This window comes from Macadamia integrifolia, unplaced genomic scaffold (assembly GCF_013358625.1).
Source record: "Macadamia integrifolia cultivar HAES 741 unplaced genomic scaffold, SCU_Mint_v3 scaffold_18A, whole genome shotgun sequence".
Classification (NCBI taxonomy): Eukaryota; Viridiplantae; Streptophyta; class Magnoliopsida; order Proteales; family Proteaceae; genus Macadamia; species Macadamia integrifolia.
This window is the reverse complement of record NW_024870636.1, coordinates 587,584-614,920: the sequence shown is the minus strand read 5'-3', so window position 1 is coordinate 614,920 and position 27,337 is coordinate 587,584. Positions and strand designations below refer to the sequence as shown.

General features: G+C 38.0%; 1 protein-coding gene and 1 non-coding gene across 3 annotated transcripts; one reads left to right on the top strand and one right to left on the bottom strand.

Moving 5' to 3' along the window:
• Positions 1 to 2,412: 2,412 nt before the first annotated feature.
• On the bottom strand, positions 2,413 to 25,124 carry LOC122071139 (protein LURP-one-related 7). 2 transcript variants are annotated; one of them, XM_042635433.1, is made up of 3 exons: positions 24,724 to 25,124; positions 24,285 to 24,494; positions 2,413 to 2,726 (listed from the first exon to the last, which is right to left on the bottom strand). In XM_042635433.1, the coding sequence occupies exons 1-3, from the start codon at positions 25,033 to 25,035 to the stop codon at positions 2,595 to 2,597; spliced, it is 654 nt and encodes a 217-aa protein (XP_042491367.1). In that variant the 5' UTR covers positions 25,036 to 25,124; the 3' UTR covers positions 2,413 to 2,594. The 2 variants fall into 2 exon arrangements, with proteins under 2 accessions (XP_042491367.1, XP_042491368.1); XM_042635434.1 differs by having other exon boundaries at positions 24,341 to 24,494.
• TRNAA-AGC lies at positions 24,590 to 24,662 on the top strand. Its single transcript has one exon. It is a non-coding gene; the product is annotated as a tRNA-Ala (tRNA).
• Positions 25,125 to 27,337: the final 2,213 nt, after the last annotated feature.

The following is a 27,337-nucleotide window of genomic DNA, read 5'->3' as shown; positions in this document are numbered from 1 at the left end:
ATGGTACGTGAATTATCTGTAAAATTTGAACTCAATTAGAAATGGCCGTGGTAATATAAGGTCTATTACATTTTGAAATAAATGAAGAAAAAAATTACAAAGGTAATAAAAATACAAAAGAAAGATGCCAATATATAGGGGTATATGATTGAATTTTGCTGTGAAAATTGACATGCGGATAATCTAGACCATGGTACCCCGATTATTCAATGGTTGGATTTGATAATCATCCTTCCATTAGCCGGTTAGTGCTTTGAAGCTTCCATGGGTGGAACCAATACAAGAAACTTCTATCTTTTTTTATTGTTATTTTTTTTTCAGTAAGATCAAAATAAATAAAGGATGGATCATGTTACATCCAAAGAAGGCTTTATTATTATTATTTGTTTTCATGGGTGTTCGTGTAAGCCTATAAAAAGGCCTACTGCTGGATAGCTCAAATTTTAGAGTGGCTTGTATTACATCTCTTTTGTTCTTTTTTCCTTTTCCAACTGATGCCCGGATGTTAATTGATTTGGTTTCGATGTAAATGATTCGATTCAATTAGGTACAAGAATTTTAGATGAGAAATCTAAACCAAATCGCTTAACAAACGATTTCAAATATTGAAAACAAAATCGTTTATAAAAAATTTTCTTAAGGTTTCTAATTTTTTATTCAAAAGGATTTCTTTACTTTTTTTTTATTTTTATTTTTATTTTTTTTGTGTATGTAAACTTAACATTGAAATACTTAAACTTAGGCTGAGTTTGGTAGTCATCCAGAATAATGTTTCTGACGTTTTTCCATTCTATGAGAATAAAAAAAATGGAATAAAGCGTTTGGTGTCAACTTGGTATTTTTCAGATTTTTTGGAATGAAAAGGGGGGAAAAAATGCTAGAAAACACAAAATAATGGAACGATGAAACCTTGTTTCGTCATTTCTATTTCGTCCCAAATACAATAAAAATGAACAGCTAAGGTTTTGTTTGTGGGAATTTTTTTTTTCAACAGAACATGGGTTCAAAGACTCAAAGGTAACCAAACAGTTTTACACTCAGAATCAATGGCCAGAATCAGAGTAACCAAACAGTTTTCACTTAGAATCAAGTGACAGAATCAGGGTAACCAAACAGTTTTCCACTTAGAATCAAGTGATAGAATCAGGGTAACCAAACAGTTTTTTTACCGAGTTGAAATGATTCCAAAGAAACTCATTCATATGAGTTAGATCCAGAATCCATAATCCCTGGGATCTGATCCGATGGATAATTCGAACCAAACACCCCCTAAGGTAATCATTCCTGAAACAGGTTCACCAAATACCATTACCAACAACTTAAATGGTTTGATTCGATTTAAACCATTTAATGAAGAAAACTTTGTAGGTCATCAATTAAGCAGTGAGAGTAGGCTTTGGATCCCCACACCAGCTCAGATCCTTATTGGGCCAACCCAGTTCGCCTACTTTATCTACAGCGAGACCTCTTTCTTTTTTTTTTTTGGTCGGTAGTGGGGGTTAAAGCGGCAAGACCTTCAATAGGTATAACGATATGCAGGTAATATTGAATCTTTTTTTTTTTTTTTTTTCTGATAAAACATTGAATCTTCTTGACATATATATTTTTAGCTTTCCTTTTCCATGTCTCCTTTAGGTGAGAAGAATATCCCCTCCATTTATTTATATATTTATTATTCATCTATTGCCATAACGAATTTTGGCACCTGTTTTGGACACAACTGAGAGGGAAAGAAAAGGATATAAGAATTTAATAGATATAATGTATCAAATGTGGGGTTTCAACGTCTCGCTGAGGCTTCCAGATACAACTAACTGTATTCCGAGGAGGATAAGATCATAAGACCAGCAGGTCATCCATTTAACCCAGCTAGGGGTGTCAAAAACTGGACTGAATCAAAATTGGTACGAGTTTATTAGATCATGTTTCGGATTGGGGCTTTGAGGGACTGAACCCAAACTAGGCCGTGCTGAAACTGATAAGACACTTAAAAAACCGGATTAAAATCAAACCTAAACCAACATAGCCCAATAAGTAACAGACACCAGCCCAAAATTCAAAAAAAGAAAAAAAGAAAAAAAGAGAAAAAAAAAAGAACAAGAAGAAGAAGAAAATGTATACATAGTAGACCAAACCCGAACTAGAACTAAACCCAAACCAATAGCAAAACGATCAGAACCTGAAACCAGTGCAACCTTATTGGATCATGTTTTGGACTCACTTATTTTCACACTGAAACCAGTCCAAACCAACTGATCGACACCCCTAAACCCCACTAAATTAGGAAGAGATTAGACTCAATTCAACACCCACTAAATTGGAATGAATTTATATACTTGTTTATTTGAATAGGATGAACTAATTGTGGAGAAATTCATTTTATCAAAATAAACAATAAAGCTAGAGCTAGAGTGAGAATCAAATTTTGTTATCTGTTTCTTATTAATTAGATTTTCCTTCTCAATAGATCACCAGTTCAGTGCGAGGGTGCCTCCAAAAGGGTTTGACTTATCCAATGTAAACTTCTATCCAGAAACAGGGATAAAGTCCTAGTCTAAACCCATAAATGAAAAAATATGTAAATGGGTTTCCTGTCATTTTCTCCCATCAAAATATATTACAATCAAAGCCACAATCAAAGCATGATCAATGAATCCAGGGAATATTGTCAGCTTAAATATGCGCCTCCCAACAATAACCTTCTTAAGCTTGTACAGAAGACTCGTCTGCAACAAATTTCAACAGCTCTATTACTTCTCAACATGCCAAAACTTCTGATAATCTAAGTGCCTTTTTTTTTCTTAAAGGTTAATAATCTAAGAGCACTTTGATAGGTTAGTTGCAGTATCTGATATATTATGACACTGAACCCCCTACTGTTCTAACAGACATGGATATGCTATACACAAAAAATAGGCTAAATGAATGAAAACTACTTGTATTCATTGGCCAAGTGAGTACCCCAACTGCAGTAACTCAAGGGCTAGGTGAATTTAGGTATGTTTTTATATAAATAGAGATAGATGGCAATAATTTAAATGAGAAGAGCTTTTAGGGGGCTTCAAAGTCCACATGGTAGCTAACCATCGAAATGTATAGTGACGCTTGGATCCCTCCCCACCCCACATCAGGCTGACTAGTAAGTCCATATCCAACTAAGAAAGCAGACCAATCACAGAAAGGGTCAGCTTGGTAGCCTACACCGCTGTCATCCTAGCATTGCTATTTAAATAATAGACTCAGTGGAGAAAGCATGAGTGTATAATTTACAGCCAAGTACAAGAATTTGCACCTTGCAAATGAACTTTGCTCTCACATATGTGAAATTATGACACGGATCAATACCATGAGAAAGTAAAATCTACAAGCATCAAATGCATAGAAATGGATCACAAAAAGACTAGGAAATGAAAAGGCAATGATACTAGAGATAGAACTCAGAAATTGAGATCTCTACAAATATGCAAAAGATTGATAGGCAGGCATACTGTGATGTAGTCATGATGATGAACATTTAATGCCCACTCCACTTCCCCTCTCTTCCAACGTCTTTTTCAACTAAAGGTTCTTTTTTCAAATGCAATCTTTCCAAGACATTTCCACAACTCTTTTCCAACGGCTTTTTCCCTTTCGCTATATATGTATCTTTTGGCTTCTAGGTAATTTTAATACTTTTGGGTGTGCCATGGTAAGCCCCATTGTGAGTTTGAGGTCCTCTAGTGGAAAGTGAGTCACACACTTGGATGAGTGAGTCCTAAGAGAATCAAAGTTAATTAAGTGGTCCTCTCCATAGTTACCACGGCGCCAAGGCGAACCAAGGCGTTGGAGGGCTGTCTAAGTGCTTAGGTGAGAAGACACCCACCTTAAGGCGGACAAGGCAACCAAGTATTATTTTTTATTTTCCCTATTCTCTAACATTATTCAGTAAGCTACATACACCTTGTATCATAAAAAATCAATATTAAGCCACATCAAGCCATTAAAATTCAACATTTAGCCACATCAATCAAATCATAAAAAATCAACACTAAGCGACATTAAGTCATAAAAAATAACATTTAGAGAAACGTTCTTGTTATATAACAAGATTGATTAGTCAAATGATTTTATTTTTAAATGAGACCTTTTGTATTAGGTATAATATAAAACTAGCTTTCCAACAAGTCTAAGATTACTTAAATATGAGTTGTAATATCAAAGTTATGCTCCAGCCAAACTTATTTTAAAGTGCGCGAATGCTGTTAAAAACGCCTGAATGAGAATAATTTTATAAATATCAAAACAAAAGATTATTTTACCGGTCTTTTGGTTATTAGCAACGTTTTAACTTAATGGAATTTATAAAATTTTCATAATTGAGAAAAACTCCAGCATTTAAAAATAAAAATCACCCCTATAACAAAAATCCTATTTTTGTTCTTGGACTAGGGGGTTGACTTTTTATCCTTTTGAAATTTGATTTTTAAACTATTTTTATTAGATTCAAATATGGGGTATTTGCTTATTGATGAATAATATTTTAAGTAAATATTACTTAAATGATATTTGACATAAATAAGTCTCAAAACACAAGGCGACATACAGTGCAATAGGGCGACCGTTGCCCAGGCTCCAGGCAAACCGCCTGAACGCCAAGTTGTCGCCTTAGCAACACCTTGACAACTATGGTCCTCTCTGACCATCCTGAACTTTTCTGCATTTTCTAGCTTTATTGTGCCTTCCCTTGTGAGATGCATCAGATAGACAGAGAGATCAATGCAGCAACTTGGTCAAATTTAATTACTTGAATGTAGGACAGTGCCACCTAGATTTTTTTTTTTTTTTTTTTTGGGGGGGGGGGGTGTTGTAAAACATGTACATAGTATCATCAGACCCTGGGATCAAATCCTATTTTCTGCTATCTGTTGTCATGCCTTAATATACTCTGTTGCATGCACTCTAAATGAATGTCGTAAACTTGTTGTGAAAGGGCTTACTACAAATGTCTTGTGGTTCCGGCAGCCTAACAACCTTGCAACTCTTAAAATTCCCAGCCAGGTGGTAAAACATATGGTGTTAAGCATCATAGAGTTTGGGATGAATTCCAATCTTCTGCCATGCATTTTTAGGCCTTGGGAAACCTTTTTTCCTGCACACCTTACGCCAGCAGTGAACCTCTTCTGGAAGGCTTCTCCACCAGCAACCTGTGGTTCACCCATCCTCAGCACCTAGAACTCTTCCAATTTACTGTATCTACCCAAAAGCCCTCCCCTGCCGAACATTATATTCCACAAATTCAAATTTATACCTTCTATAATTTGTTAAATAAATCATATCCAACTAATGCAGGCCCAGTTTAAAATTGGGCCAGAATTTTTGGGTATTATTAACCTGAAATAATAGGGATGGTGACACCTCAAATAATAGGGATAGTGGCAATTCTATAAATCGTGGAACGGTTTAGGATACTTTTAGAAAAGGTAAACAGAATCTGGGAAGTACAAGTGATTAAAGTCAAAGGCGATGGATGAATCTGGAATTTCAGAATAAGAATCAGGATAAAATGGAGACAAATATGAAAGAAAGAGGTTTTGTGTAGATAACAGAAATCTGGACCTAATTGAAATTATTAAAAGTTGATTGTCTTCTTCAACCTTTTGACAACAGTAAACCAACGATACCTTTATGGGTTTCAGTTGAGAGAACTCAGCCGATTCAGCACAATGGATTCGAAACTTCAAAAGTAGGTTGATAACCCACTGATCTCTAATTCTCAACCAACAATCCACCAAACCAGTAATCTGAAAGAAATTCTCTGAAACAGGACCTGATGGAAAGAACAGGTTCTGAGGTGACTTCAGCTTTAGTTCTCACAGGAGGATTAGCCTTCCCTGGGGTTCAGAGTCGCCTAAGACAGTGGGGTTACTCACACTCAAAACCCCAGGAAGAAAGGGGAAGGAATGAGGGAGATCAATCCCAATCTTTAAGGGACTATTAGTATTCAATACCACTGGAACAGGGAATAAGGTACACAGTACAGGGTACAGGGATAGAGTTGAGAAACTCAAGCGGGAAAGAAAATAAAAAGATGAAGATTAGAGAAGAATGCAAGAAAAACAGAAGAAATACAAGAAAGGAAATTAGTCGAGGTGCGCATAAGCTGGCCCGGACACCTTGGTTAACCAAAAAAAAAAGAGGCAGAAAGCATGACCTGAGAGAAGATAGAGAAGAGGCCACACAACCAGCAGTCGCACCACAACAACAGTACAAGAAAAGCAATATTCTTATTCAACTTTTCTAATCAATGGGATTACATGGCTAGTTAAAGACTTCTGAAACAGAAAATTAAAACCTATTCAGACCATAGTTTTTAAGGCGCTGCTAAGGCGTCGCCTTACCAGCGCCTTGACGCTGATGCGGTATAGAGATGATAAGGCAGTGCTCCGCCTTATGTGAAGTGGCGCCTTATGAGTTTTTTTTTTTTTTTTAAACACATTTTAAAATTACTTGATGAAGATTCTAAATATAGATTTTTTTATTGGTATGTGTATGGTTTTGTTAACAATTGAGATGTATGGGATCAGCTTTACTCCACTAAAAATAACCAAAACAAACAAAACAAAAACACAATTCACAAACAGGGTTTGGATTTTATCAAGGATTTTAAGAAAGGGCTTTGAGAAGAAATCAAGGAACAAAAAAGAACCACTGCTCTAGGCCACCATTTTGATCCGGCAGCGGTGAGCTTCATTCTTCTTTCACAGGAGTACAAATATAATGGATGACCTTAGGGCTTAGGCACTCATTTTGGCATCATAGAGGTAAGTATAATAAATACTTGTATTCTTTTGTCTTCTTTTCTTTATATTTATAATTTTGTTTCATAATTATGTATTTATATTATATGTTAATAATATGTTATGATGATTGATGATTGATGATTGATGATTGATGATTGATGATTGATGAAGATGAACTTAGTTTATTCACTTTATTCATTTGTTTTCTTGATGAATATCTTACATTGGTATGAATATGAACCATTAATATTTATTTAACATATGAGTAATAGATTCAACTAGGATTTGAGTCAAATAGATTGGTTTTATAAAAAAATTACACAGGAACGCTTTAGTCAATAAGGCGACGTTTTATGCCCACCTTATCACTGAGGCGCTCCGAAAGACCCTCAAAAGCCTCTGTCGCCTTACTGCCTTAAAAACTATGATTCAAACTCCATGACTATGACTAGGATAGCATTTGAATCAAACACAACTATCAACTGGTAAACAATGACTAACAACAGATGACGATAAATTCAAACAAATAAATAAATACCTAAATAGTCCTATGGAACCATAAACCAAATTTGGACGTGGTACTTCTCGTTCTGGGTTTCCAGATTGGGTAATGCCAGTCCTGCCATGAAAGTACTATTGCATCAATTATCCCCCCCCCCTCTGAAAAGAACTTGACCCGGATAAGTTCGGATGAGGACAAGGATGTTTTTGAGGCCACGGATGCCATAGGGTACAATCTTGATTTTTAATGGATTTTATGTTTTGGTGATCAAATTCTATTTGTGTGTGAAAAAACTATTATGCTCTTGCAATTGTTTTAATCATCATACAAGTTCCAAGCAGTGTGAAGCGTGTCATTGAGCCAAAGCATCAAACTGGAAAATGTCAAGTTGCTCAAGAGACTGTGTCATGGAGTGGTATAGCTTACACTGGAATTCTTAAGTCATAGCCATCCATGAGTGATGTAGATACTCATGCTGGCCTGCATTATAGAAGAAGGAAGAAGCCAGCAAGCCAGCCCCATTCAGCCCAGCCTTAGGCTGATCAAGCCAGCCCATAAGGTGGCCCAGTTTTGTCCTATTCTGGGTCTCTACAGTAGGCCATCAAACCAGCTTTGTAGGCCTCATTTTTCTACAGCATTTTGTCCTATTTTATGACTTCTAGAAGCCCCTTTACAGAAGCAATCGATGGAGGAGTCCAGTAGCTTCCAGAAGCAGATTTTTCTGTCTTGCGATTCTCTATGTGAGCTGTATCTTGTCTTCTTATGGTTTGACTGGTCAACCATAGTTTTGAGCGAAGAAAAAGTCTTCTAGAAGAGCCTAGTATTGTCCTTTACTAATTGCTTAGTGAGCAAGTTATTAGTTTTTAGTAGTTTTATGTCTAAGTCAATCAGTTTCTAAATTCAGTTTGTTTCCTTTTTGGGATTCTTTCTATGTTTTATATCTCTGCCCTCTACTATATAAAGAGGTGGTTGTGTGACTAATTTGTTCGGGAAAAGGCTAAGTTGGTGTTACTGTAACTAATTTACACTTAATGAATGAATGAATTTGCAGCAATTTGCTCCCTAATTCTGAGAATGGATTGCTTCAACAGCTGAGATAGTTGTTGGTGAGAGACCCAAAACTGACAAAATCCACCCCAGCCACATCTATCTCACAATGCACTTCTTCTCTTATCTCTTTTCTACTATTGTGAGAGAGTGTTTGAGAGCTTGTTACAGTCTACTTGAAGCCTTGAAGACCATGATACATTGAAATTGGAGTTCAACCATTAGTACAAAATCGATCCAAGTTTGTCAGGGTTGTGAAGGCTGATCAACTACCATCAGATCTCTTAATCCAGCAGCTATCTTTCAAGGCCCTTTGGGCTGTCATCTTGCTAGCACAAGTTTTCTCCTTCTAGCTTGAACCCCTAATCTGTGTTTGCTCTGGAAAGCAAATGGTTTCCTAGCTACTTGGAGGAATTCAACCAAATTTCGAGGATAGTTTGGGGATATTATAGGCCACATAATGTAGACTAGGATAGGGAGTCTAACCAAGTCTCAACTGCAGGTACTTTTAATCAAAGAACAACCAGCAATTATCATAGTTGTCACTGCGTCAAATCGATCCAAGACGATGGAGGGGTGGTTAATCGATTTGCCGATGAATCGCCCATTATGTCGTTGCCATGGCGGTCAAATCGCCCATGCGTGATTTTTTATTTTCCCTATTTTCTAAGGTTATTAGTATGATATTTTTTTATTTCCCCTATTCACTAAAGTTATTTAGCACGCTGCAAGCCTACAATGTATACCTTATAACATATAAAACCAACATTAAGTAACATCAAATCATCAAAAATCAACATAGCCCTATCAAAATCACCCTGCATTTTACAAAAAATCAACCGCTTAGTGAATCAGGCGTGACCTGGCATCCATGGCAGTGCCATGGCAACACCTATCAGCTAATGGCGACCGCCATTTGTGAGTCGTAAATCGTAGTATTGCTATGAACTTCTTTTTCCGCCAGGATGCCAAATCGCCGCCTTGGCGACGCCATGACAACTATGGCAATTATCCACAGATAGGTAGCAATCAATAGACCAGAATAAAGGAAGAATTAATTCTCAGAAAATCAGAATTCAATCCCCAAATCTGCCCTCTATCAAGTCAAAGTAGAAACCCACAACAAGATAAAAAAAAAAAACAAAGATTTTAAATAGCTTGAGAATGGCTGATCAGAATAGCCCAAGTTGCAGCAGCAGTAGATCTTAGAGAAGTGGTAAGAAGAAGAACCTCTCGGGCTTCACACCGCAGAGAGTCAATTGGATCAAACACCAATTCCATCAGCCTTAATCAAACACAAGACAAATCTTCATGGAGAAAACAATAGCAACAACCATTAATTCTTTTTATCAAAATCATTCTTTCTTTTGGAGCCTCCTCCTCTTTATTTATAATGTTGATGGGGGAGGGAATTACAAAATAGAAGGTTTCTTAAAAAGGAAACCAAATATTCTCCTAATACAATAGTTACTAAAAACTGAAATTAGAAACTAGTTAAAAAAGGAAACTAACTACTAATGACTTGACTCAACTACTAACTTGACTCCTAAGGAAACAAATACAACTCAAATCAAACCCAACTAAAAAGGAAACTTATGAAAAAGGAAACAAACTACTAACCCCGCATGCATCCTTAGAGCCCCTCTTTTAGACCCATAAAAGTAGCCTCTTATACTCAAGTCACATGGGATCAAAGGCCCAACATGTATGGAATCCCCTATGCTTATTCCTAATAAATCAAGTCTATTTTGGTGACTAATCTGCATCACCACATTCACACGAAATTTCAACTCAAAATATGAGCTGAGGTTTTTGACTTCTCTAATTTTCTCTATTTTAGCCTATTTGTCAAATCTGAGTAATTTTTATTGGAGATCAGATCTGAAACCTTAATCGGTGCTTGGCTTGGAGTTTGTTTACCATCTGGGGTTGTTTACTTAGGTGAATAACCTTACTACATCAATGAGGATTCAAGCAACTCAAAGATGTAATGATCCGTGTGCTCAATCTCAGCTAATCACCTATGACTTAAAATAGAAAGCCTGAGATAGGTGGTTCATAGCAACTAAGTCAAACTTGACATCAAGTTGGCATTCATCATGAACCTTGACTTAGCCCTTTTGTTAACCTGAATGGACCTTGTTGAGACTATCGGGATTAGCGCTAGTTCCTTGGACCGATAGGGTCAATTCTGTCCTATCGGCCCAGTATTTTTAGTTTTCTTTATGTCTTGGGGGTATTCTTGTATTTTCATTCTTATGAAAGAATATTAAGGTTAGGGAAAACCTGCGATCAAACCATTCTGGTAAGATCACAGGTCTCTTCTCATCTTTTGGGGAGTCTCCTTCGGTTGTACCTCTTTCTTCTCTCTTCTCTTATTTCTTTCTTTTTCTTTTGGTTTGATTACAAGGTATCTGGGGTTGTAACATGGTATCAAAGCCTCTATAATCAAATCAAGCTTTTCAAAATCCTCCCTACTGATCTCGGTTTTGCGTTGAAATCTTTCGGTGTGCAGCCACCTATTGCTGCATCTACTATGGATTAAATCACATGGAGTGATTTATTTGGTGTATGGATCGTGCTCTATTGGTACTATGTTGAAGATTTGAAGAACTTGAACCGCAGCCATCTTCTTCTTTTTTTTATCGAACCCGGGTCTCTTGAGTGAAAGCCAGATATCTAGTCCTGTGGTTCAGGTTGGTTTGCTATTTTTCTTGGTAGTTTTTGGGTGAAGTTTTTTGGGTGAAAACCAGATATCGGACTCTATTTGTCTACTTTATTTTTGGGTAAATATTTTTGGGTGAAGTATTTTTGGGTGAAAGCCAGATATCGGACTCTATCTGTCTACTTTATTTTTAAGTAAAGTATTTTTGGGTGAAGTTTTTTAGGTGAAAGCCAGATATCTACGACTCTATTTGTCTACTTTATTTTTTGTTCTCATAGCTGAGACCAAGTCTACTACCTCTGTGACTACTGCATCTGCCTCGGACAATATCAATGTCCAAATTACTTCTATTAAGCTCAAGGGAAGCTCAAATTACCTACTTTAGGCTCAATCTGTGAAGGTTTACCTTATGGCCAAGGATAAACTTAAGTATACTACTTCTGATTCTCTTTCATCTCCTAGGTCTACTAAGTGCATTTTTTTAGGTTATTCACGTACTCAGAAAGGGTATAAGTGCTATGACCCTATTATTCACAGGAACTTTGTTAGTGCCGATGTGACCTTTGAAGGCACATCATTCTTTTTTCCTCAGGTGTCCCAATCTGGTATGGAGTGGACTTATCCATCTCCTCTACCCATTCCATCTCTCATACCCTTCCCTGAAGTTCCCAGTACCAGTGATTCACCTCCTTTACAAGTTTATCAGCCCCAAAAGAAGGTTGGACAGCCAAGTGGAGAAACCAATACTCCAGATGATTCACTTCCTCCACTACCGCCTTTCTCTGGTGAAGCTCCTCCTCCTTCTCCGCCTGATGACTTACCAATTGCTCAAAGAAAAGATACACGTTCTTGCACTAAAAAATCTATGGTTGTATATCTTATTGATAACTTTGTTTCCTTGTCTCATCTTTTCTCTCCCATCCATGGTCTTGCCTTATCACTTTCTACTAACCCTATTCCCCGCACCCATAATGATGCCCTAACTGTTCCTGGATAGAAAGCTGCCATGGATGTAGAAATGGATGCTCTCTTGAGTCGTGGTACTTGGAGTCTGGTAGATTTACCTCCTGGTAAGGATTTGGTAAAGTGCCACTGGGTGTACACTGTTAAGTATCACTTTGATGGCTCTGTTGAGTGGTTGAAAGCCCGTATGGTTGCCAAGGGGTATACTCAAACATATGGAATTGATTATTTTGAGACCTCCCCGGTTGATAGACTGAACACTGTTTGTCTACTTATTTCTCTTGCTGTCAACTTTGATTGGCCCTTGTTTCAGTTGGACATCAAGAATGCCTTCTTGTATGGTGATCTCCAGGAAGAAGTGTATATGCAGCAACCTCCTGGTTATGTTACTCATGGGGAGAATACAGGTCATGTGTGTCGCTTATACAAGACTATCTATGGACTTAAACAGTCCCCTTGGGCATGGTTTGACAAGTTCAGTACTACCATATTTACTTGTGGATTTTCTCAGTGTTATTCTAATCATTCTGTCTTTGTTTGTCGTAGAGGTGATAAACTGGTTGTCTTTGTAGTTTATGTTGATGATATTATACTTACTGGTAATGATGAGGCAGGAATTTCTGAAGTGAAAGCTTCTCTTCAGCAACACTTTTAGAGCAAGGACTTAGGTCAACTTCATTATTTTCTTGGGATTGAGGTGATCCAATGCAAGAAAGGGATCAGTCTATCTCAAAGGAAATACGTGCTAGAACTTTTGTTTGATATTGGTATACTTGCTTCCAGATCTGTTGATATCCCTATGGATCGTCACCAGAAGTTTGGGGTTGATGATGGTGAACACCTCCAGGATGTGCATCAATATAGGAGTTTGACCGGCAAGTTGATATATCTTACTGTGACACGTCCGGACATCTCCTATTCCGTTGGAGTACTCATTCAATTCATGCAGCCTCCTCAAAAAGCTCATTAGGACATTGTTGTTCATGTTCTTCGCTACTTGAAGGGTGCTCCTAGAAAATGGCTGATCTATCGTCCTAATCGGCATATAGAACTAGTTGGTTATTCTGATGTTGATTAGGCTGGTTCTACTAGTGATAGGAGATCTACTACAGGCTATTATACAATTTCTGGAGGTAATTTGGTTACTTGGCGTAGTAAGAAACATACTACCATTCCCCGATCCAGTGCAGAAGTAGAATACAAAGCGAAGGCTCAAACCACTGCTGAGTTAATGTGGCTACGGTCTTTACTCTTGGAATTGGGATTTCCCGTGACCAAGCCTATGAAGATGTATTGTGACAACCAAGCTGCAGTGTACATTGCTAGCAACCCCGTCTTCCACGAGAGTACCAAGCACATAGAGGTGGACTACCATTTTGTTCATGATGCTGTTCTGAAGAAGCTGATTGAGACCCCTTTTGTTCCTTCGTCAGATCAATTGGCGGATATGTTCACCAAGTCTCTGTTTGCTCCTAGTTTTCGTAATAGTTGTACCAAGCTGAGCATGGGTAATGTGTATGCTCCAGTTTGAGGGGGAGTGTTGAGACTATCGGGATTAACGCTAGTTCCTTGGACCGATAGGGTCAATTTTGTCCTATTGGTCCAGTACTTTTAGTTAGGGTTACTTCTTTATGTCTTGGGGGTATTCTTGTATTTTCATTCTTATGAAAGAATATTAAGGTTAGGGAAAACCTGCGATCAAACCATTCCGGTAAGATCGCAGGTCTCTTCTCATCTTTTGGGGAGTCTCCTTCGGTTGTACCTCTTTCTTCTCTCTTCTCTTCTTTCTTTTTTTTTTTCTTTTGGTTTGATTACAAGGTATCTAGGATTGTAACAGACCTTATATTGTTTCACTTGGCATGGTATGAGGGCCAACTGGAAAATATGTCCAAGTGATATGTCTCAAATGTGAGAAAGGCCATTTACAACACTAGCGGCTGATTGCACGCCCGACCGGCTTTGAGTGGAGCAGCCCACTCGTGAGCACCATAGCAGTCAATTGGTAGATGATCCGTTGGTTACGAGAGCACCTTAATTTGATGAACGTTGATACGGCCGACCAGTTCATTGACCAATGGAATTTGAAGAGGTGTTCTTCTCAGTCTATAAGTGGCGGCGAACTAGCTCTGTTTTGCAGTCAACTGGTATTCAAAAAATTAGATCAGTATGAAATCATAACAGTTAGTTTTTTTACTATTGGAATTTGGTCTATAAAGAGAGGAATATCATGAGTTTAAAAAGAGACTTTTGGGAAAAATTGTGTGGAAGCTCTGCTGGGATAAAACTTGAAAATTCCACTGCTTCTGTGCTTTAACTTGCAAATCTAACGATCTATTAAGCAAAGAGGCTCAGAGCTACAACTTGCAAATCACTTCAGCAATTGAGCATGAGCTGTGTAGTCAAGGGTATCGAAGCCTTGATCCTTGGTGGAAGGGGTATTGAGGCCCTGATCCTATGAGGTGTTTCTCCTACCTTGCAAGGAGAGTGCGCCAGTGTGGTAATTTCAGGGAGATCTATGTGTGGTGTTTCTCCTACCCTGCAAGGAGATTGTGATAGTGGAATTCCAAGCCTGGCAGTGGTTTGTCATTGAAATTGATTTACTACTGTCGATTTATTCCTGCTGATGGAACTAGGGTTTATGTGTTGTTTAATGGCTTGCCTTGCTGCCGGTTGCTATGATCAAAGTTTGTAGTCATAATGTCCTAATCATCTAACGGTCTTTGCTGATGAGGGCACTCTTATATCCCATCACTTTGGAAGAGCAATGAAAGAATGAGATTCTTTGTTTAAAAGCGGAGCATAAGCCTAGTGAAGGAGGAGGCAGTGACAGTGATGGGGAACGAGAGCCTTGCTACATTTTTCATCTTCTTTTGGCCACACATAAATCTCTGAAAATGATGATTGATGATGTGATAGTTTCTTCTAGACCAGGGTGAGGTGCAACAACTGATTGTGAATAGTGGTGATTCACAGTGGGAGAAATACCAATGTCGTTTCTAAAGAGGGCCATTCATAAACTTGGGCTAAAGACAGAACCACGTCCCACCCCTTACAAGGTTGCTTGGGTGAACAGCATCAATCTTAAAATTCATGAGAGTTGTTTGCTCACATATTTCTCTAGTGGATTCATAGTTTTTAAGGCGCTGCTAAGGCGATGGCTTACTAGCGCCTTGGCGCTGATGCGGTCTAGAGATGGTAAGGCAGTGCTCCGCCTTACGTGAAGGGGCGCCTTATTGGTTTTTTTTTTTTTTAAACACATTTTAAAATTACTTGATGAAGATTCCAAATATAGATTTTTTATTGGTAGGTGTATGGTTTTGTTAACACTTGAGATGTATGGGATCAACTTTACTCCATCAAAAATAACCAAAACAAACAAAACAAAAACACGATTCACAAACAGGGTTTGGATTTTGTCAAGGGTTTTAAGAAAGGGCTTTGAGAAGGAATCAAGGAACAAGGAAGAACCACTTATCTAGGCGACCATTTTGCTCCGGCAGCGGTGAGCTTCATTCTTCATTGACAAGAGTAGAAATATAGTGGATGATCTTAGGGCTTAGGCACTCATTTTGGCTTCATAGAGGTAAGTATAATAAATATTTGTATTTTTTATGTCTTCTTTTCTTTATTTTTATAATTTTGCTTCATAATTATGTATTTATATTATATATTAATATGTTATGATGATTGATGATTGATGAAGATGAACTTAGTTTATTCACTTTATTGATTTGTTTTCTTGATAAATATCTTACATTGGTATGAATATGAACCTTTAATATTTATTTAACATATGAGTAATAGGATTCAACTAGGATTTGAGCCAAATAGATTGGTTTTATAAAAAAATTACACAGGAACGCTTTAGTCAATAAGGCGACGCTTTATGCCCACCTTATCGCTAAGGCGCTCCGAAAGACCCTCAAATGCCTCCATCGCCTCACCGCCTTAAAAACTATGAGTGGATTAGTAGATACAATGCAATATGACATGCTATCTCTGAAGGTGTGTCACATTATCCTTGCGTGATCGTGGCTTTTCAACAAGAAGGTGTAGCACTATGGGTATAAGAATACCTATTCTTTCAAGCACGGAGGATTAGAGATGAAGCTTCCTCATGCTAAGGACCTCCCGGCCATAGCTATCAAGGTGTCGCCTAGTCGACGCCTAGGGTGTCCAGGCGGCTCAGCTTGGACTGGCTGATTCGAAATGACAGGCTTTGGAAGTCAAGCCCAAGCATCCCAAGACCCATCAGGGGTAAATTAGAACTCTTCTTTCAATTATAGGGCTTCTTGTAATTATTTAGTAGTTTATTCGTACTTCTTACATGGGTTTCCTTGCAATTTTTTATTTGTATTATCTATTTAATAGTTGTCTTCAATTTGTGGTGCCCAATCTGGTTGCACGATCAACTTGGGTAGTCTTTTATTCCTTTTACAAGTCCAACTTTAATATTTACTGGTTGTAACTGCTAGGGGATCCAAATTTGATAGAATTATATTTCCTTTCTTTTATTTACAGAGTTGTAAACTCCCCCCCCCCAAAAGAAAGAAATTCGATTCGAAGAAAAAAAATATTATTTTTTTGGTTGAAATTGAGGCACCGTTTGATAATGTTTCTGCAATTTATGTTTCAAGAAACGGCAGAAACAGAAATTTCCGTTTTTGTTCCAGAAACGGAATTTTGGGTGTCTGATAAACCTTGTTTCTTGAAACATTTGTTGTGGAATTTTTTATTTATTTATTTTTTCATTCTGACACTCAAGAACTCGATCGGGATACTTGCCGTCATTGGAGGTCGCAGAACCGATGGCACTTCCCGGAGGAGACAAAACCATATCTCGAACAAATGCCTTCACCTCATCATCCTCATAGTGTTATGGACATTTCAGATTAAAAACCATTGGAACTATCACTAATGAGAAGAAAACTGAAGTTTCTTGAAATTCTTTGAATGAATTCAACTGAAATTGTATGAGCCATGAGGTTTTCCGCCTCTTCGTCATTCCCCGGCTTTGCTACTGCAACTATGTCTTCTTCCCGCGCACCTGTAAGTACTTTGTTTATGAAAGATATCATAAAGCTTTTTTTCGTTTGTCGAAAGATCAATGGCGGAATCATTGCATTACTCTGACTATATATCCATTACATTTGTTAACAGTTTCAAAGAGGTCGACGTTTATGGCGGCGAGGGTTTTCGGATCGGTTGAATGAAAACACAAAGCCGTTCGTGAGCGGGGATTCACATTTCAGGTCCGTGAGGGATGCGAATAACGGGTCCGGCAGGGACAAAGAGGTAGTTTTGGTAGCCATGGTGGGTTTCCGCCGCAAAGTTTCCGATCACGGCCGCCTTTTCACCAACCACTGCCTCTCGGTACCCAGAGACCAAAACCATTGGATTACAGAAATTGGGAGTACGCTTTAGAAAGAACACCCCCTAACTTGGTCGGAATTATGAAATCCCTGTCGAACGGAGTTTTCACTGGAGGAGATCGAGACGTTCTCTCCGGCCACGTTGTGCTGAAGAAATGCCGCTTTCTTATGGAGCGAGAGAAGAGAGAGAGAGAGAATGATCTTTGCCTTCACTTGTTTTTAGAAATGACGAAACAAGTATAACTTGTTTGTCAAATGCTTTTTGTTCCATTTCTGTTGTTTCTGTGTCTAGAAATGACAAAAACACGCTTCTTGAAACGTTATCAAACGGGCCCTGAGTGTTCGATTTTCTCTCTTAGAGTCAAGGATTTAGGGGATAGTATCGGTATTGGTCTCTGCCAATACCGATCCGAATCGGATGGGATCGGTGAGTATGTCTATTTTACCCCTGATTTTTATAAAAGTACTATTTTTTCCTATTTTACCCCTGAAACGATCCAATAACTGATCCAGATCGGTATCGGATCTAGGATCGGTCTCAGCTGATACCGATCCGATATGGCTGATACGGCCGATCCCAGACCGATACTTGAAAACATGCTTAGAGTACTATTCACATACCATTCATCCCCACCCCCACTTAATGTAGGAATGGATTTGACAACCAAACCAGTCCCAAAACTGCAGGAAATTATAAACCAAAGAACAACCAAAATTCACCCAACAGTAGACAACAACAACAGTCCAGTACTAGTCAGCCAACAGTCCTTAAAACCCAGAATCACCAAATTCAGAATCTGGAATTTCGAAGGGCAGAGTTTGCACCAACAAATAGGATATCCAATAACAGAAATAGAGTATGGATAAAGTACGATCAAAATCAAAACATCACTAGAATAGACAAATCATATCAGAACTTAATTCTGGACAGCAGGTTCTGAAATCTGACCATTGATCCTAATACTTCAGAAACTTCAGCAGCAGATGTTTAAGGAACAAGTAACAAGTCTAAATACTGATTAGAAGGTCTAATCCATCGAGAAGATATAAGCAACAACCAACTTCAATAGGGCATCAGAAATCATATAAGAAATTCTGGGCAGAATCAATATCGGCCAGGACTGCAGATTACTACACAGCAACTGAACTGGAGGTCTGATCTGCCTCAAAACAGGATCGAGTCCTCTTCTTAATGGTCCTAACAATCAACCAAAATCTCAAAGCCATCGGGTGGCCAAAACTCCAAAATAGACTAGGCCGACATAATAGAAAACAGAAAACTTAACCCAGAAATTTCTGCCGAAAAAGTTCATATTACTTACGTGTTCCGCTGAAGAAGAGAACCAATAAATAAGACCAGAAATAACAACAACCCACTCAGACTTCTCGCCGCAGAGTGTCGATTGGATCAAACAACAACCCCTAGGCCTTGATCAAACACAAGGAACCACCATTGGTACCCAGCGGCAGCAACAAGAGAGTTTTTTTTTTTAAATTCAAATCGTGGCTCATTAAAAGAGCCATCATCTTTATTTATAATTATGGGGAGGGTTTACAAGTAATAGTAACTCAGAGTTACTAAATCTGAGTTACTAAAAATTGATTACAAGAAGTTACTAAAATCTGGAAATTAGAATCTAATGAAAATAGAAACTAGTCTAGACAGAAATTAGAAACTAATTTAGGACTTCAAAATAGAAACTAAATAACTAATTAGTAACCCCATCAACAGCCCAAACCATGGGCTGACTTGGACCAGATCTGGGTCGACCCAGTCAGCCACTTGGATCGACCTTGGTCTTGGTTCTCCTTGTGTAAACCCTTGTTGGAACTGCATCACCTCTTCTCTCTTTCCTGCGATCTATTTTCTCTTCTATAATTTCTTCTTTATTCTTCCTGTTCAGTAGGAACTACAGAGACCCAGCAGAGAATCCGTCCTTCGATTATTGTTCTGCTGACCAGTAAGTGACCTGCAACTTACCAGATCTCAGAGCTGATGTTTACTCCTATATTCTGATATCAGGTTAGTTTCAGATACAGTGTTTCTATAAGTTGAACTTTAATTCCATGTTTAAACTATTAGATCTGATCCGGCTTCTCCGTTAGAAAGCTTCATAGTTACTATTCTGTATTGCTGGATTTAGTCTGTTATTCATACTTCTGTTATGTCCTTTGCTTAGCTATCAAATATATCCGTTCTGTTTCTCAGAATCTGAAATTTTGATATTATTTTGGCAATGTTTCTGTTCCAAAATACTGTTTCTGAGTCAGAATCAGTTTTTTGTGTTTTTTTGACTGATTCTGTATAAACTGTATGGTAAAACTGGGGAAAAAAATTATTTCCATCACTGAAAAAAAAAAAAAAATGTATGGAATGCACTTGATAGAATCATTTCTTCTGATTATAAAAAAAATTACCTAAAATGCCACCCAGAGAGGGAACAGCTCCCATCACACTACGGTCATGACCTAAGAGTTCATCTTGTGTGAATGGAAGTAAAATAGCACACAGACACACACACACACACACAGAGATCAAATAAGTTGCATGACAAAATAGGGATAGGTGAGAAATTGTCATTGAGAGCGTTCCTAAACCCTAACCATACCTTGTGCCGACGATGAGTTGGGGAAGATGAGTTGCAGGTTCAGTTTAAGTTTCAAAACCTCGTTGCGTTTCGCCGTTTCGATCAATCCAAAACTACCGAAATTTCACCAAAACGGTGTATTTTTTCCATGTTTCTCGCTTAGCCATTTTGGGGGGCTAATGGCCAAAATGACCAAAATTTCGACGAAATAGTGCATTTTCAGGACAAAATGCCTCCTGTTTCGTTTCGGACATTTCAAAATTTCGGTGAATTTTTGAACCATGGTTGAGATTGCGCTAAGATGAAGTCTCCGGTTGAATGTTGGGAACAAGGAGTAGCAGTTGATAGGTTGCAGTTGCAGCCAAGGAAAATTTAAGTAACTTCAGTGTTGTTGAAGTCACCAGCAGTTGGAGTCACACGTGGTAGGTTGAAGGCAAATCGAAGAAGTGCTTCTGACCAGAATTGACGTAGAGTATGGAGTTGCAGGTCTCGGAATTTCCGGAGTTGCCAGAGTTGCAAGTGACCAGAGTCTCAGGTGCCTCTTCATTTGTTGAGATTGCAAGTGAGAAACGAGAGGTTTTGGGAAATGATCAAGCAAAGAGGTTATTCCCTCTTCTATTTTTGAGACAGAAGTCTCAACAAAAGTCTTGTAACTCGTAAGTAGCGTCAATGTGTCCACACATCCAAAGAATCGTTTCTTCAGGTTAAGAAACACCAATTTTATGTTTCTCAAAAGGCCCCCCCAAAACTGTTTCCCATATCCAGTTCATTTCATAAAAATATAAAAAAGGACTGGTTATGCCATACAAGTTTTATTCCATTTCTGTTCCAGAATTGTAATTAGTTTCAGATCCATAGTCTATCGTAAATCAGAATTATTTGTCAGTCTATCTCATATTCTGTTTTCTGTACTTATTGTGTTTCTTTCAAACAGTACTTATTCATATTTATTCCTGTGGACCTGTGAGAAGATTGGAATCCATTATTATAATGGACTTTTGGGAGTTGGATAAAAGCCTGCATTACCCCTCTCTAAACTATTTACTTTTCGAACCAATATATATATATATATATATAACACCATTTTCATGTAATATATTGGGCATTACATTAAATGTGACTCTTCTACTACTGTTTGTAATTATAGCCTATGGATTCATATGCTTAGAATATTGGGAATTGATTTGCAATATCACTAGATTTCAGTGGCAAAATCAGTTTTCTTCTACTAGGCATCTGTCATGAAATTGTAGCAAATGGTTGTTGCATTTGGTGAAAAAAAAAAAACTAATTCATAAAAATAAAAGAAAAAAAATTACACAGTTTATCAAGTCCATAAGCCAAGAGGAAACATATCTAACCAACAAAATGAGCTCCCTATCGTATTACATAGATACTTGAATTAATTTTAGCTTGGCTGGAAGGAATTTCTCAAGTATGTTAGCTCCGATAATGTGTTTATAGGAGGCTTCCTTTTGATAAATTCATATTTCACATTATGTTATTCAGTTTGTTGAATGATGTAAGCCTGCATTTTTTTGCTCACGAATTTTTAAAGAGGAACCGGTTCCCCTCTTTTTTCTGTACCCATTTTTACTGACTATGGTCCAGACAAATGCATCTCACGCATGCAAACTTAAGACTCAAGAGTATATTCATCCTCACAATCCCACTTCTAATAAATATTAAATGTATAAAATTATTCATTTCTCTATCCTCACAAAGCTAAGAGCTTAATTTAACCATGTTTAAAATAAATACGTGCATACAATAGGTAAATTTTCCTCATATATGTTATAGTTACTAAACATTATATAAGTAAGAGTATGGAGGACAAAGCTTGATCTTCATCAGAATAGAGAAAATGAATGATTTACTAAGACTAATCTATTTAACCAAGCAAACCCATGAAATTGAATGGCACATTATATTCCATCTGCCAACTTAGCAAGAGCTTAGAGCCTTACTAAGAGCAAGCTTGACTTCTATTTTTGTAAAGGTGAATCCATTATGAGTGCTCACTGCTCAATAATACAATCAGAAAACCATGGATTTGTTGAAGGATAAAACTAACTTCTCATATGTATAGACTAGAGACAAGATTCCCTGATCCATACAAATAAGAATTTGCCAAAATTAATTTCAATTAAGCTCTCTGTCAGGTAGGAGACTCTGAATCAACATCCCTCGGAGAGATAGTGTGGGGGCTTCTGGACTATTTATCCTATAGGAATGATGTAGATCCCCATCATGGGATCCAATACCGGAGGAAGAAGCAGCCATGAAGAGCAGCTACCGCCCATCCCTATATCCCTATAGGATAGGAAGCTCTTTTAAGTTTCCTATTTTAATAGAGTGGTTATGTTTTTGGGAAGTCCTAATAGCTGCTATTTTGTTTCCTAATTAAAAGATAGAAGTAGTTCTATTTGCATTAGTTGCTATTTTGAATTAGCTTTTATTTTCATTAGTTTCTATTTTGTGTCAAGCTTCTATTTTGTAATCTCAGACCTTTATATAAAGAGGGTTGCTGTAAACACAAATCACTATCGATGAATAAAGTTTGCTGCAGTTTTTTACTTGCTCCTTCTCCTGATAAAGGAAGACAACAGCTGGGATAGTTGTGGATGAGATACCCAGACTAAGATAGCCTTCCCACCCACATCTATCATGTTGGCCGTCTTCTTTCTTCTTCTTTTCTGTTATCTATTGTTATTTGCTGAGAGAGGAGCAAAAGGGTTAATTAGACTTGTTTGAAGGCATAAACTGAGGCTTGTGGAAGAACTGTTCAGACTCTCAAGATCGACTGCAGGTTGGCTTGGGTTTGGAGTCCGATCGGCTGGGTTGTTTTCTCCTCACCTGTCCATCACTTTTGAAGAATCTTTGGACGGTTTGGAGACCACCTCAAGGGAGGTCTACGACCAGGGTTTCAGCCTCTGTTTCTCAACCAGGTGCCAACCGCAGGGCTTCCCCTGTTCTGGCTGAGACCCAGTTCTGTCTGGGATTGATTTCTGCTGTTGATGTTGTTGCTGGTTTGTTCCCTGCTGCTGCAAGTAATTGATTGGGACTAATTCTGGTTCCTGTGGGACAGGTGTGATCTTCTATATTTCTGGGTTTTATTTCCCTTGTTTCTTTCTACTATTTCTGGTTTTTGTTAAGGCTAATTAGAGAGATCAGATTTGAAATTGGTTTGAGCTTAACATATTGGAAATTGTTTACCTAGTGTAACCTACTTCTACTCTAAGGAATCTCCTTTGATTGGTCACAGTTTCAATTCTTCTCAAATTCAGCTGTACTGCCTACTATACATAATTTCACTAATAACACCAGGCACAAAAGCTTCAAGTCTTTTATTTCCGAAAGAGTCAAGATTTATTATACCACAACAAACACATTGGGCCCTTAATCGCTACAACTAAGTTGTCATGGAAGACTCCTAGATTATCCTAATGATTTAACTAGATGGAAAAAAAAAAATCAGCTTCAATTTCTAGGCCAAAAGCCAAAGATACCTTCCCGCTCTCCTGCTGATAGTGCATTGATATAATTCTCTTCTCATTGAAATCTATATCTCCATTTATGGTAACTGGTGTGACGTGATCACAAACTGACAACACTTATTCCTACGAACAATCATTGCTTCATATTGATAAGACATGCATTTACTATTGACATAACACAGTAAGATTTCATAAAATCTTAGCCTTAGAAGTAAATCCCCGTCTGAGCTCCAAGATATATTTTACACATTTTGTACATAGGAATACATAAGGAGGTGGCTCAACTCACCCATCCCCCATTTTCCTATTTGGAATCAACGCAACCTAAGAAGAACTAGGTTCACCATCAACTTGGGATTAGGACAGGAAGTTTCGATATGTTTTCCATTTCTCGATAGCATTTTCATTTTAAGTCCCAATGTAATTACTGTATGGTCTAAAACCCTGTTCTCGGAATACTTTCTAGTTGGGAGTTGATAGAATCAAATAAGAGAATTAAGCTTTACATCAGAGACCAAAAAAAAAAAAGAACTGGGCTACATTGATAAGAATCTAGAAACATTTTATTTGACTCCTTATTTTAATTAACATTAAGTATGTTATCATGTAAAACAAACCTAAACCAACCTACAGCAATGCAACCTGAACTGAATTAGGATTAAGTGAACAGCTTATAGAGATTCAGCTTAAGCATCTGGGGTTCTCAGCTCCTTCTCAAGTCAAGTGTGCCTTAATGATTCAGTGACTGTGTTGTGCAATGTTAATCAGAAACTACTAAAGAAGCTCCAAGGTTTTGACTAATGTGAATACCACATCCAAATCACTGGGCTACATTGATGGTAAACAATCAAATAAAAAAAAATTAAGTTACCTGTGCAACAATGGAATTGCCTTTATAGATGGTGCAAGACCTCTGAAAGGGGCTACCTTTGATCTTAAAATCTGATGTTGAGTCTCCCCAATTCTCATCAACCAAAAACACCTCCAACTCTGTAGTCAAAAGCGAGCAGTAAGTCCTCCCAACCCTAAACACTAGATCCTTCCAATTCTCACTCTCCCCCTTAAAGCCTTGCCATCTACCCTACAAACAAGAAGAAAAGAAAAAAAAAAAACACAATCACAGTTACAACTCACAAATCGTTTATACCCAACGTAAGAGAAAAATATAATATGTCAGGGGATGTAGCTCAGATGGTAGAGCGCTCGCTTAGCATGCGAGAGGTACGGGGATCGATACCCCGCATCTCCATTTTCTTTTTCTTTTTTTTCCTTAATCTCAGGAAAATATTAGAGAGAGAGAGAGGGCTTACATCGAAGGGGAAGATGGAGAAGATGGGAGTTCCTGAATCATCGAGCAAGAGTCGCCTGGGTTGGGGAGTGGATTTGGAGGATTTGCCGTCGACCTTGAACACGAGATTGCCGGAAGAGTCGGTGAACGTCAATTCGCCACGTTTAAGGTCTTGATGTCTCTTTCGTACGAAGAGATCAAACGGTAAATGCGAGATCGGCGGAAATCCGATGGCAGAAGCGCTTGTGGAAGCTTCAAGGGTTTGATCCGGTTGGATTGGACTGGCTGGTGGAGTTGATTGTGGCGATGGTATCGGAGGATTACCGGAACTCATTTGAGAACAGGAGAGAAGAAAACCATGGAGGGAAAAGAAGTTTAAGAGGAGAATACCAGAAGTGCTAACGCGTTGAAACTTTGATTGGATTCTTTCTTCATTGGTGATTTGAAATTCTTTATATTTTTTTAGAGTATTTTAGAGGAAATTACACTCCTCTCCTTTAAGGTTTCACCTATTATCAATCTCCTGCCCTCTACTTTGAATTCTATCACCAACCTCCCCTGAACTTCCAAGATGCTCACTTTTATCATGTGAGCTATTTTTTTTCTTTTTTGAGACAGAAAATAAAATTCATTAACTAAAATCGGCAAGAGATAACCTCCTACCGAGGAAGGACATATTTACAAGGAAAGGGGGGATTAATTCACCAAGTTATCATTGTTAAGTGATTACATCCACTTCACATTAACATTTTAATACCCATATTAAAATTATATTTTATGAGATCCCTAAAATACCCTTACTTGATGTTCTTGGTTTGTGAAGCAATAGATTGAAACCACTCGAGCAATGTGAACGAGGGGAGGGTTTCAAAGTACTGAGCTGTTGTTCTTGTGCCTCGCCTGCAATCAGAGGAGAGTAGATCAGAGGAGAGAAGAAGGAAGATCAGAGGTGAGCTTGAAGCTAAACTTCGAGCTGAACAAGAGGAGTGATCTAAGATATTCGTTTTCTTCAAGATTGCTGCCTGAAATTAGGGGATAGAAAGAAAGAAGAGAGAAGGTTCAAGTAGAGATTGAAGCTGAATTTCAAGGTGAACGAGAGTAGGGCTCGAATAGGAGCTGATGTTCTTCCTATTTTGACTTCAATTGGAGGGTGGACCACTAATCTTTGGTACCTAGGTACGACTTTCATTGATTCATGAGGGGTTTTCTATCTGGGCGTTCAATCGATTGTTCAAAGTACGTTTTTAGTAGATTTGTTCTTTCTATGCTGACCAACTACCTCGCACCGGTCGCGACTGCCTCTTGGTCGGTTGCCACTACCTCGCATAGGTCACGGCTGCCTCTTGGTTGATTGCCACTAATTCACAAGTCGCGGCTACCTCTACATAGTTGGCGCTAGCTCATTCAGGTGGCAACTGCTGCTGTCGAACTCAGTTCACCACTGACTCAATGTTCGCTGCTCCTAGATATCTTCCAAGCCATAAATTTGATCGAATAGGCTATTTTAGGTGAATTAATAAAGATGAGGGTATTATTGACCTTTCATCTGCTATATTTTGTGTTTTGAAATCTGTTAAGGGAAATTTTATTATTTTAAACCACCATTTAACACAGCTCACCAAAAAGGTGATGGAAGTGAGCATCTTGGAAGTTCAAGGAAGGTTGTGATAGAATCCAAAGTATAGGGGAGGAGATTGATATTAGGTCAAACCCCAAGGGATGGGAGTGTAATGTCCTCTATATTTTATTGATACCCCATTGGCAGTCCAATCATGGTCTTGCATATAGAATCAAAGGGACAACTACCTCTATGAGCCCCTTGGGGCGTGTATTCGGATGCTCTCAACTGTTGAATGCTCATTGCACCTTATCGTTCATTGCAAACAATTTGAACTCTTGTTCAACATAGATTCCACATTTAAAAAAAAAAAATCTATGTTAACTATTTAAGATATTTTTTTGGTAGAACTATTTAAAAAAAAAAATAACATACATTATACGTGTAACTATAAATAATTTAAATAATAAAAAAGGACATTCTATGTGAAAGTTTCCTCCCTTGTTGGGTGGTTTAATGCAAAGCTCTAAAGCCTCCTCAGGGAGTGGGAAAAGGGGGATTCATTGAAGCCTTAAGAGGGAAAAACTTACAATGCGGCACAAATAAACAACTTGTTGAAAGCTGAAAAAAAAAATTCAGATTTCAACAATAAAATATCCTTCCTTAGGCTTACTATCTCCATTAACATTCCGAAAATACTCTGCCAAAGTTAGGATAGTCAAACCAACTCTCACACGAGCTCCTCACGGTTCATTCATCTGACCATAGACTAGAGCTACTTTGGATTCTACAAAGCCTTGGCATTTATTACCGTTCCGAATTGGACCATAACAGAATTTCAGTCTATACTGGAACCATAATCTCATATTAGGAAGGAAGATCAGAGAGGGCAAAACAGTGGGGGGAGGAGAGACATCTGATCAAAACCAAGCAATTAGACATTATTGGCGCCCATGTCAATCCAAATTTCTTAGCAAAGAAAAGATTCAATCTAATAGCCAAGGCTTCATAAATAAGAGCAGACATAACAACATGATGATTAGTAGCAATAAACTGGAGACATGCCAGATGATCAAAG

Bases quoted from the DNA above. Each gene is read 5' to 3' on its own strand.
- LOC122071139 (XM_042635433.1), bottom strand. From the start codon at position 25,035: ATGAGTTCCGGTAATCCTCCGATACCATCGCCACAATCAACTCCACCA. The intron at 24,495-24,723 runs GTAAGCCCTCTC...TCTTGTTTGTAG, and splicing joins TCTCCATCTTCCCCTTCGAT to GGTAGATGGCAAGGCTTTAA. The intron at 2,727-24,284 runs GTAACTTAATTT...AATTTGTTGCAG, and splicing joins GCAATTCCATTGTTGCACAG to ACGAGTCTTCTGTACAAGCT.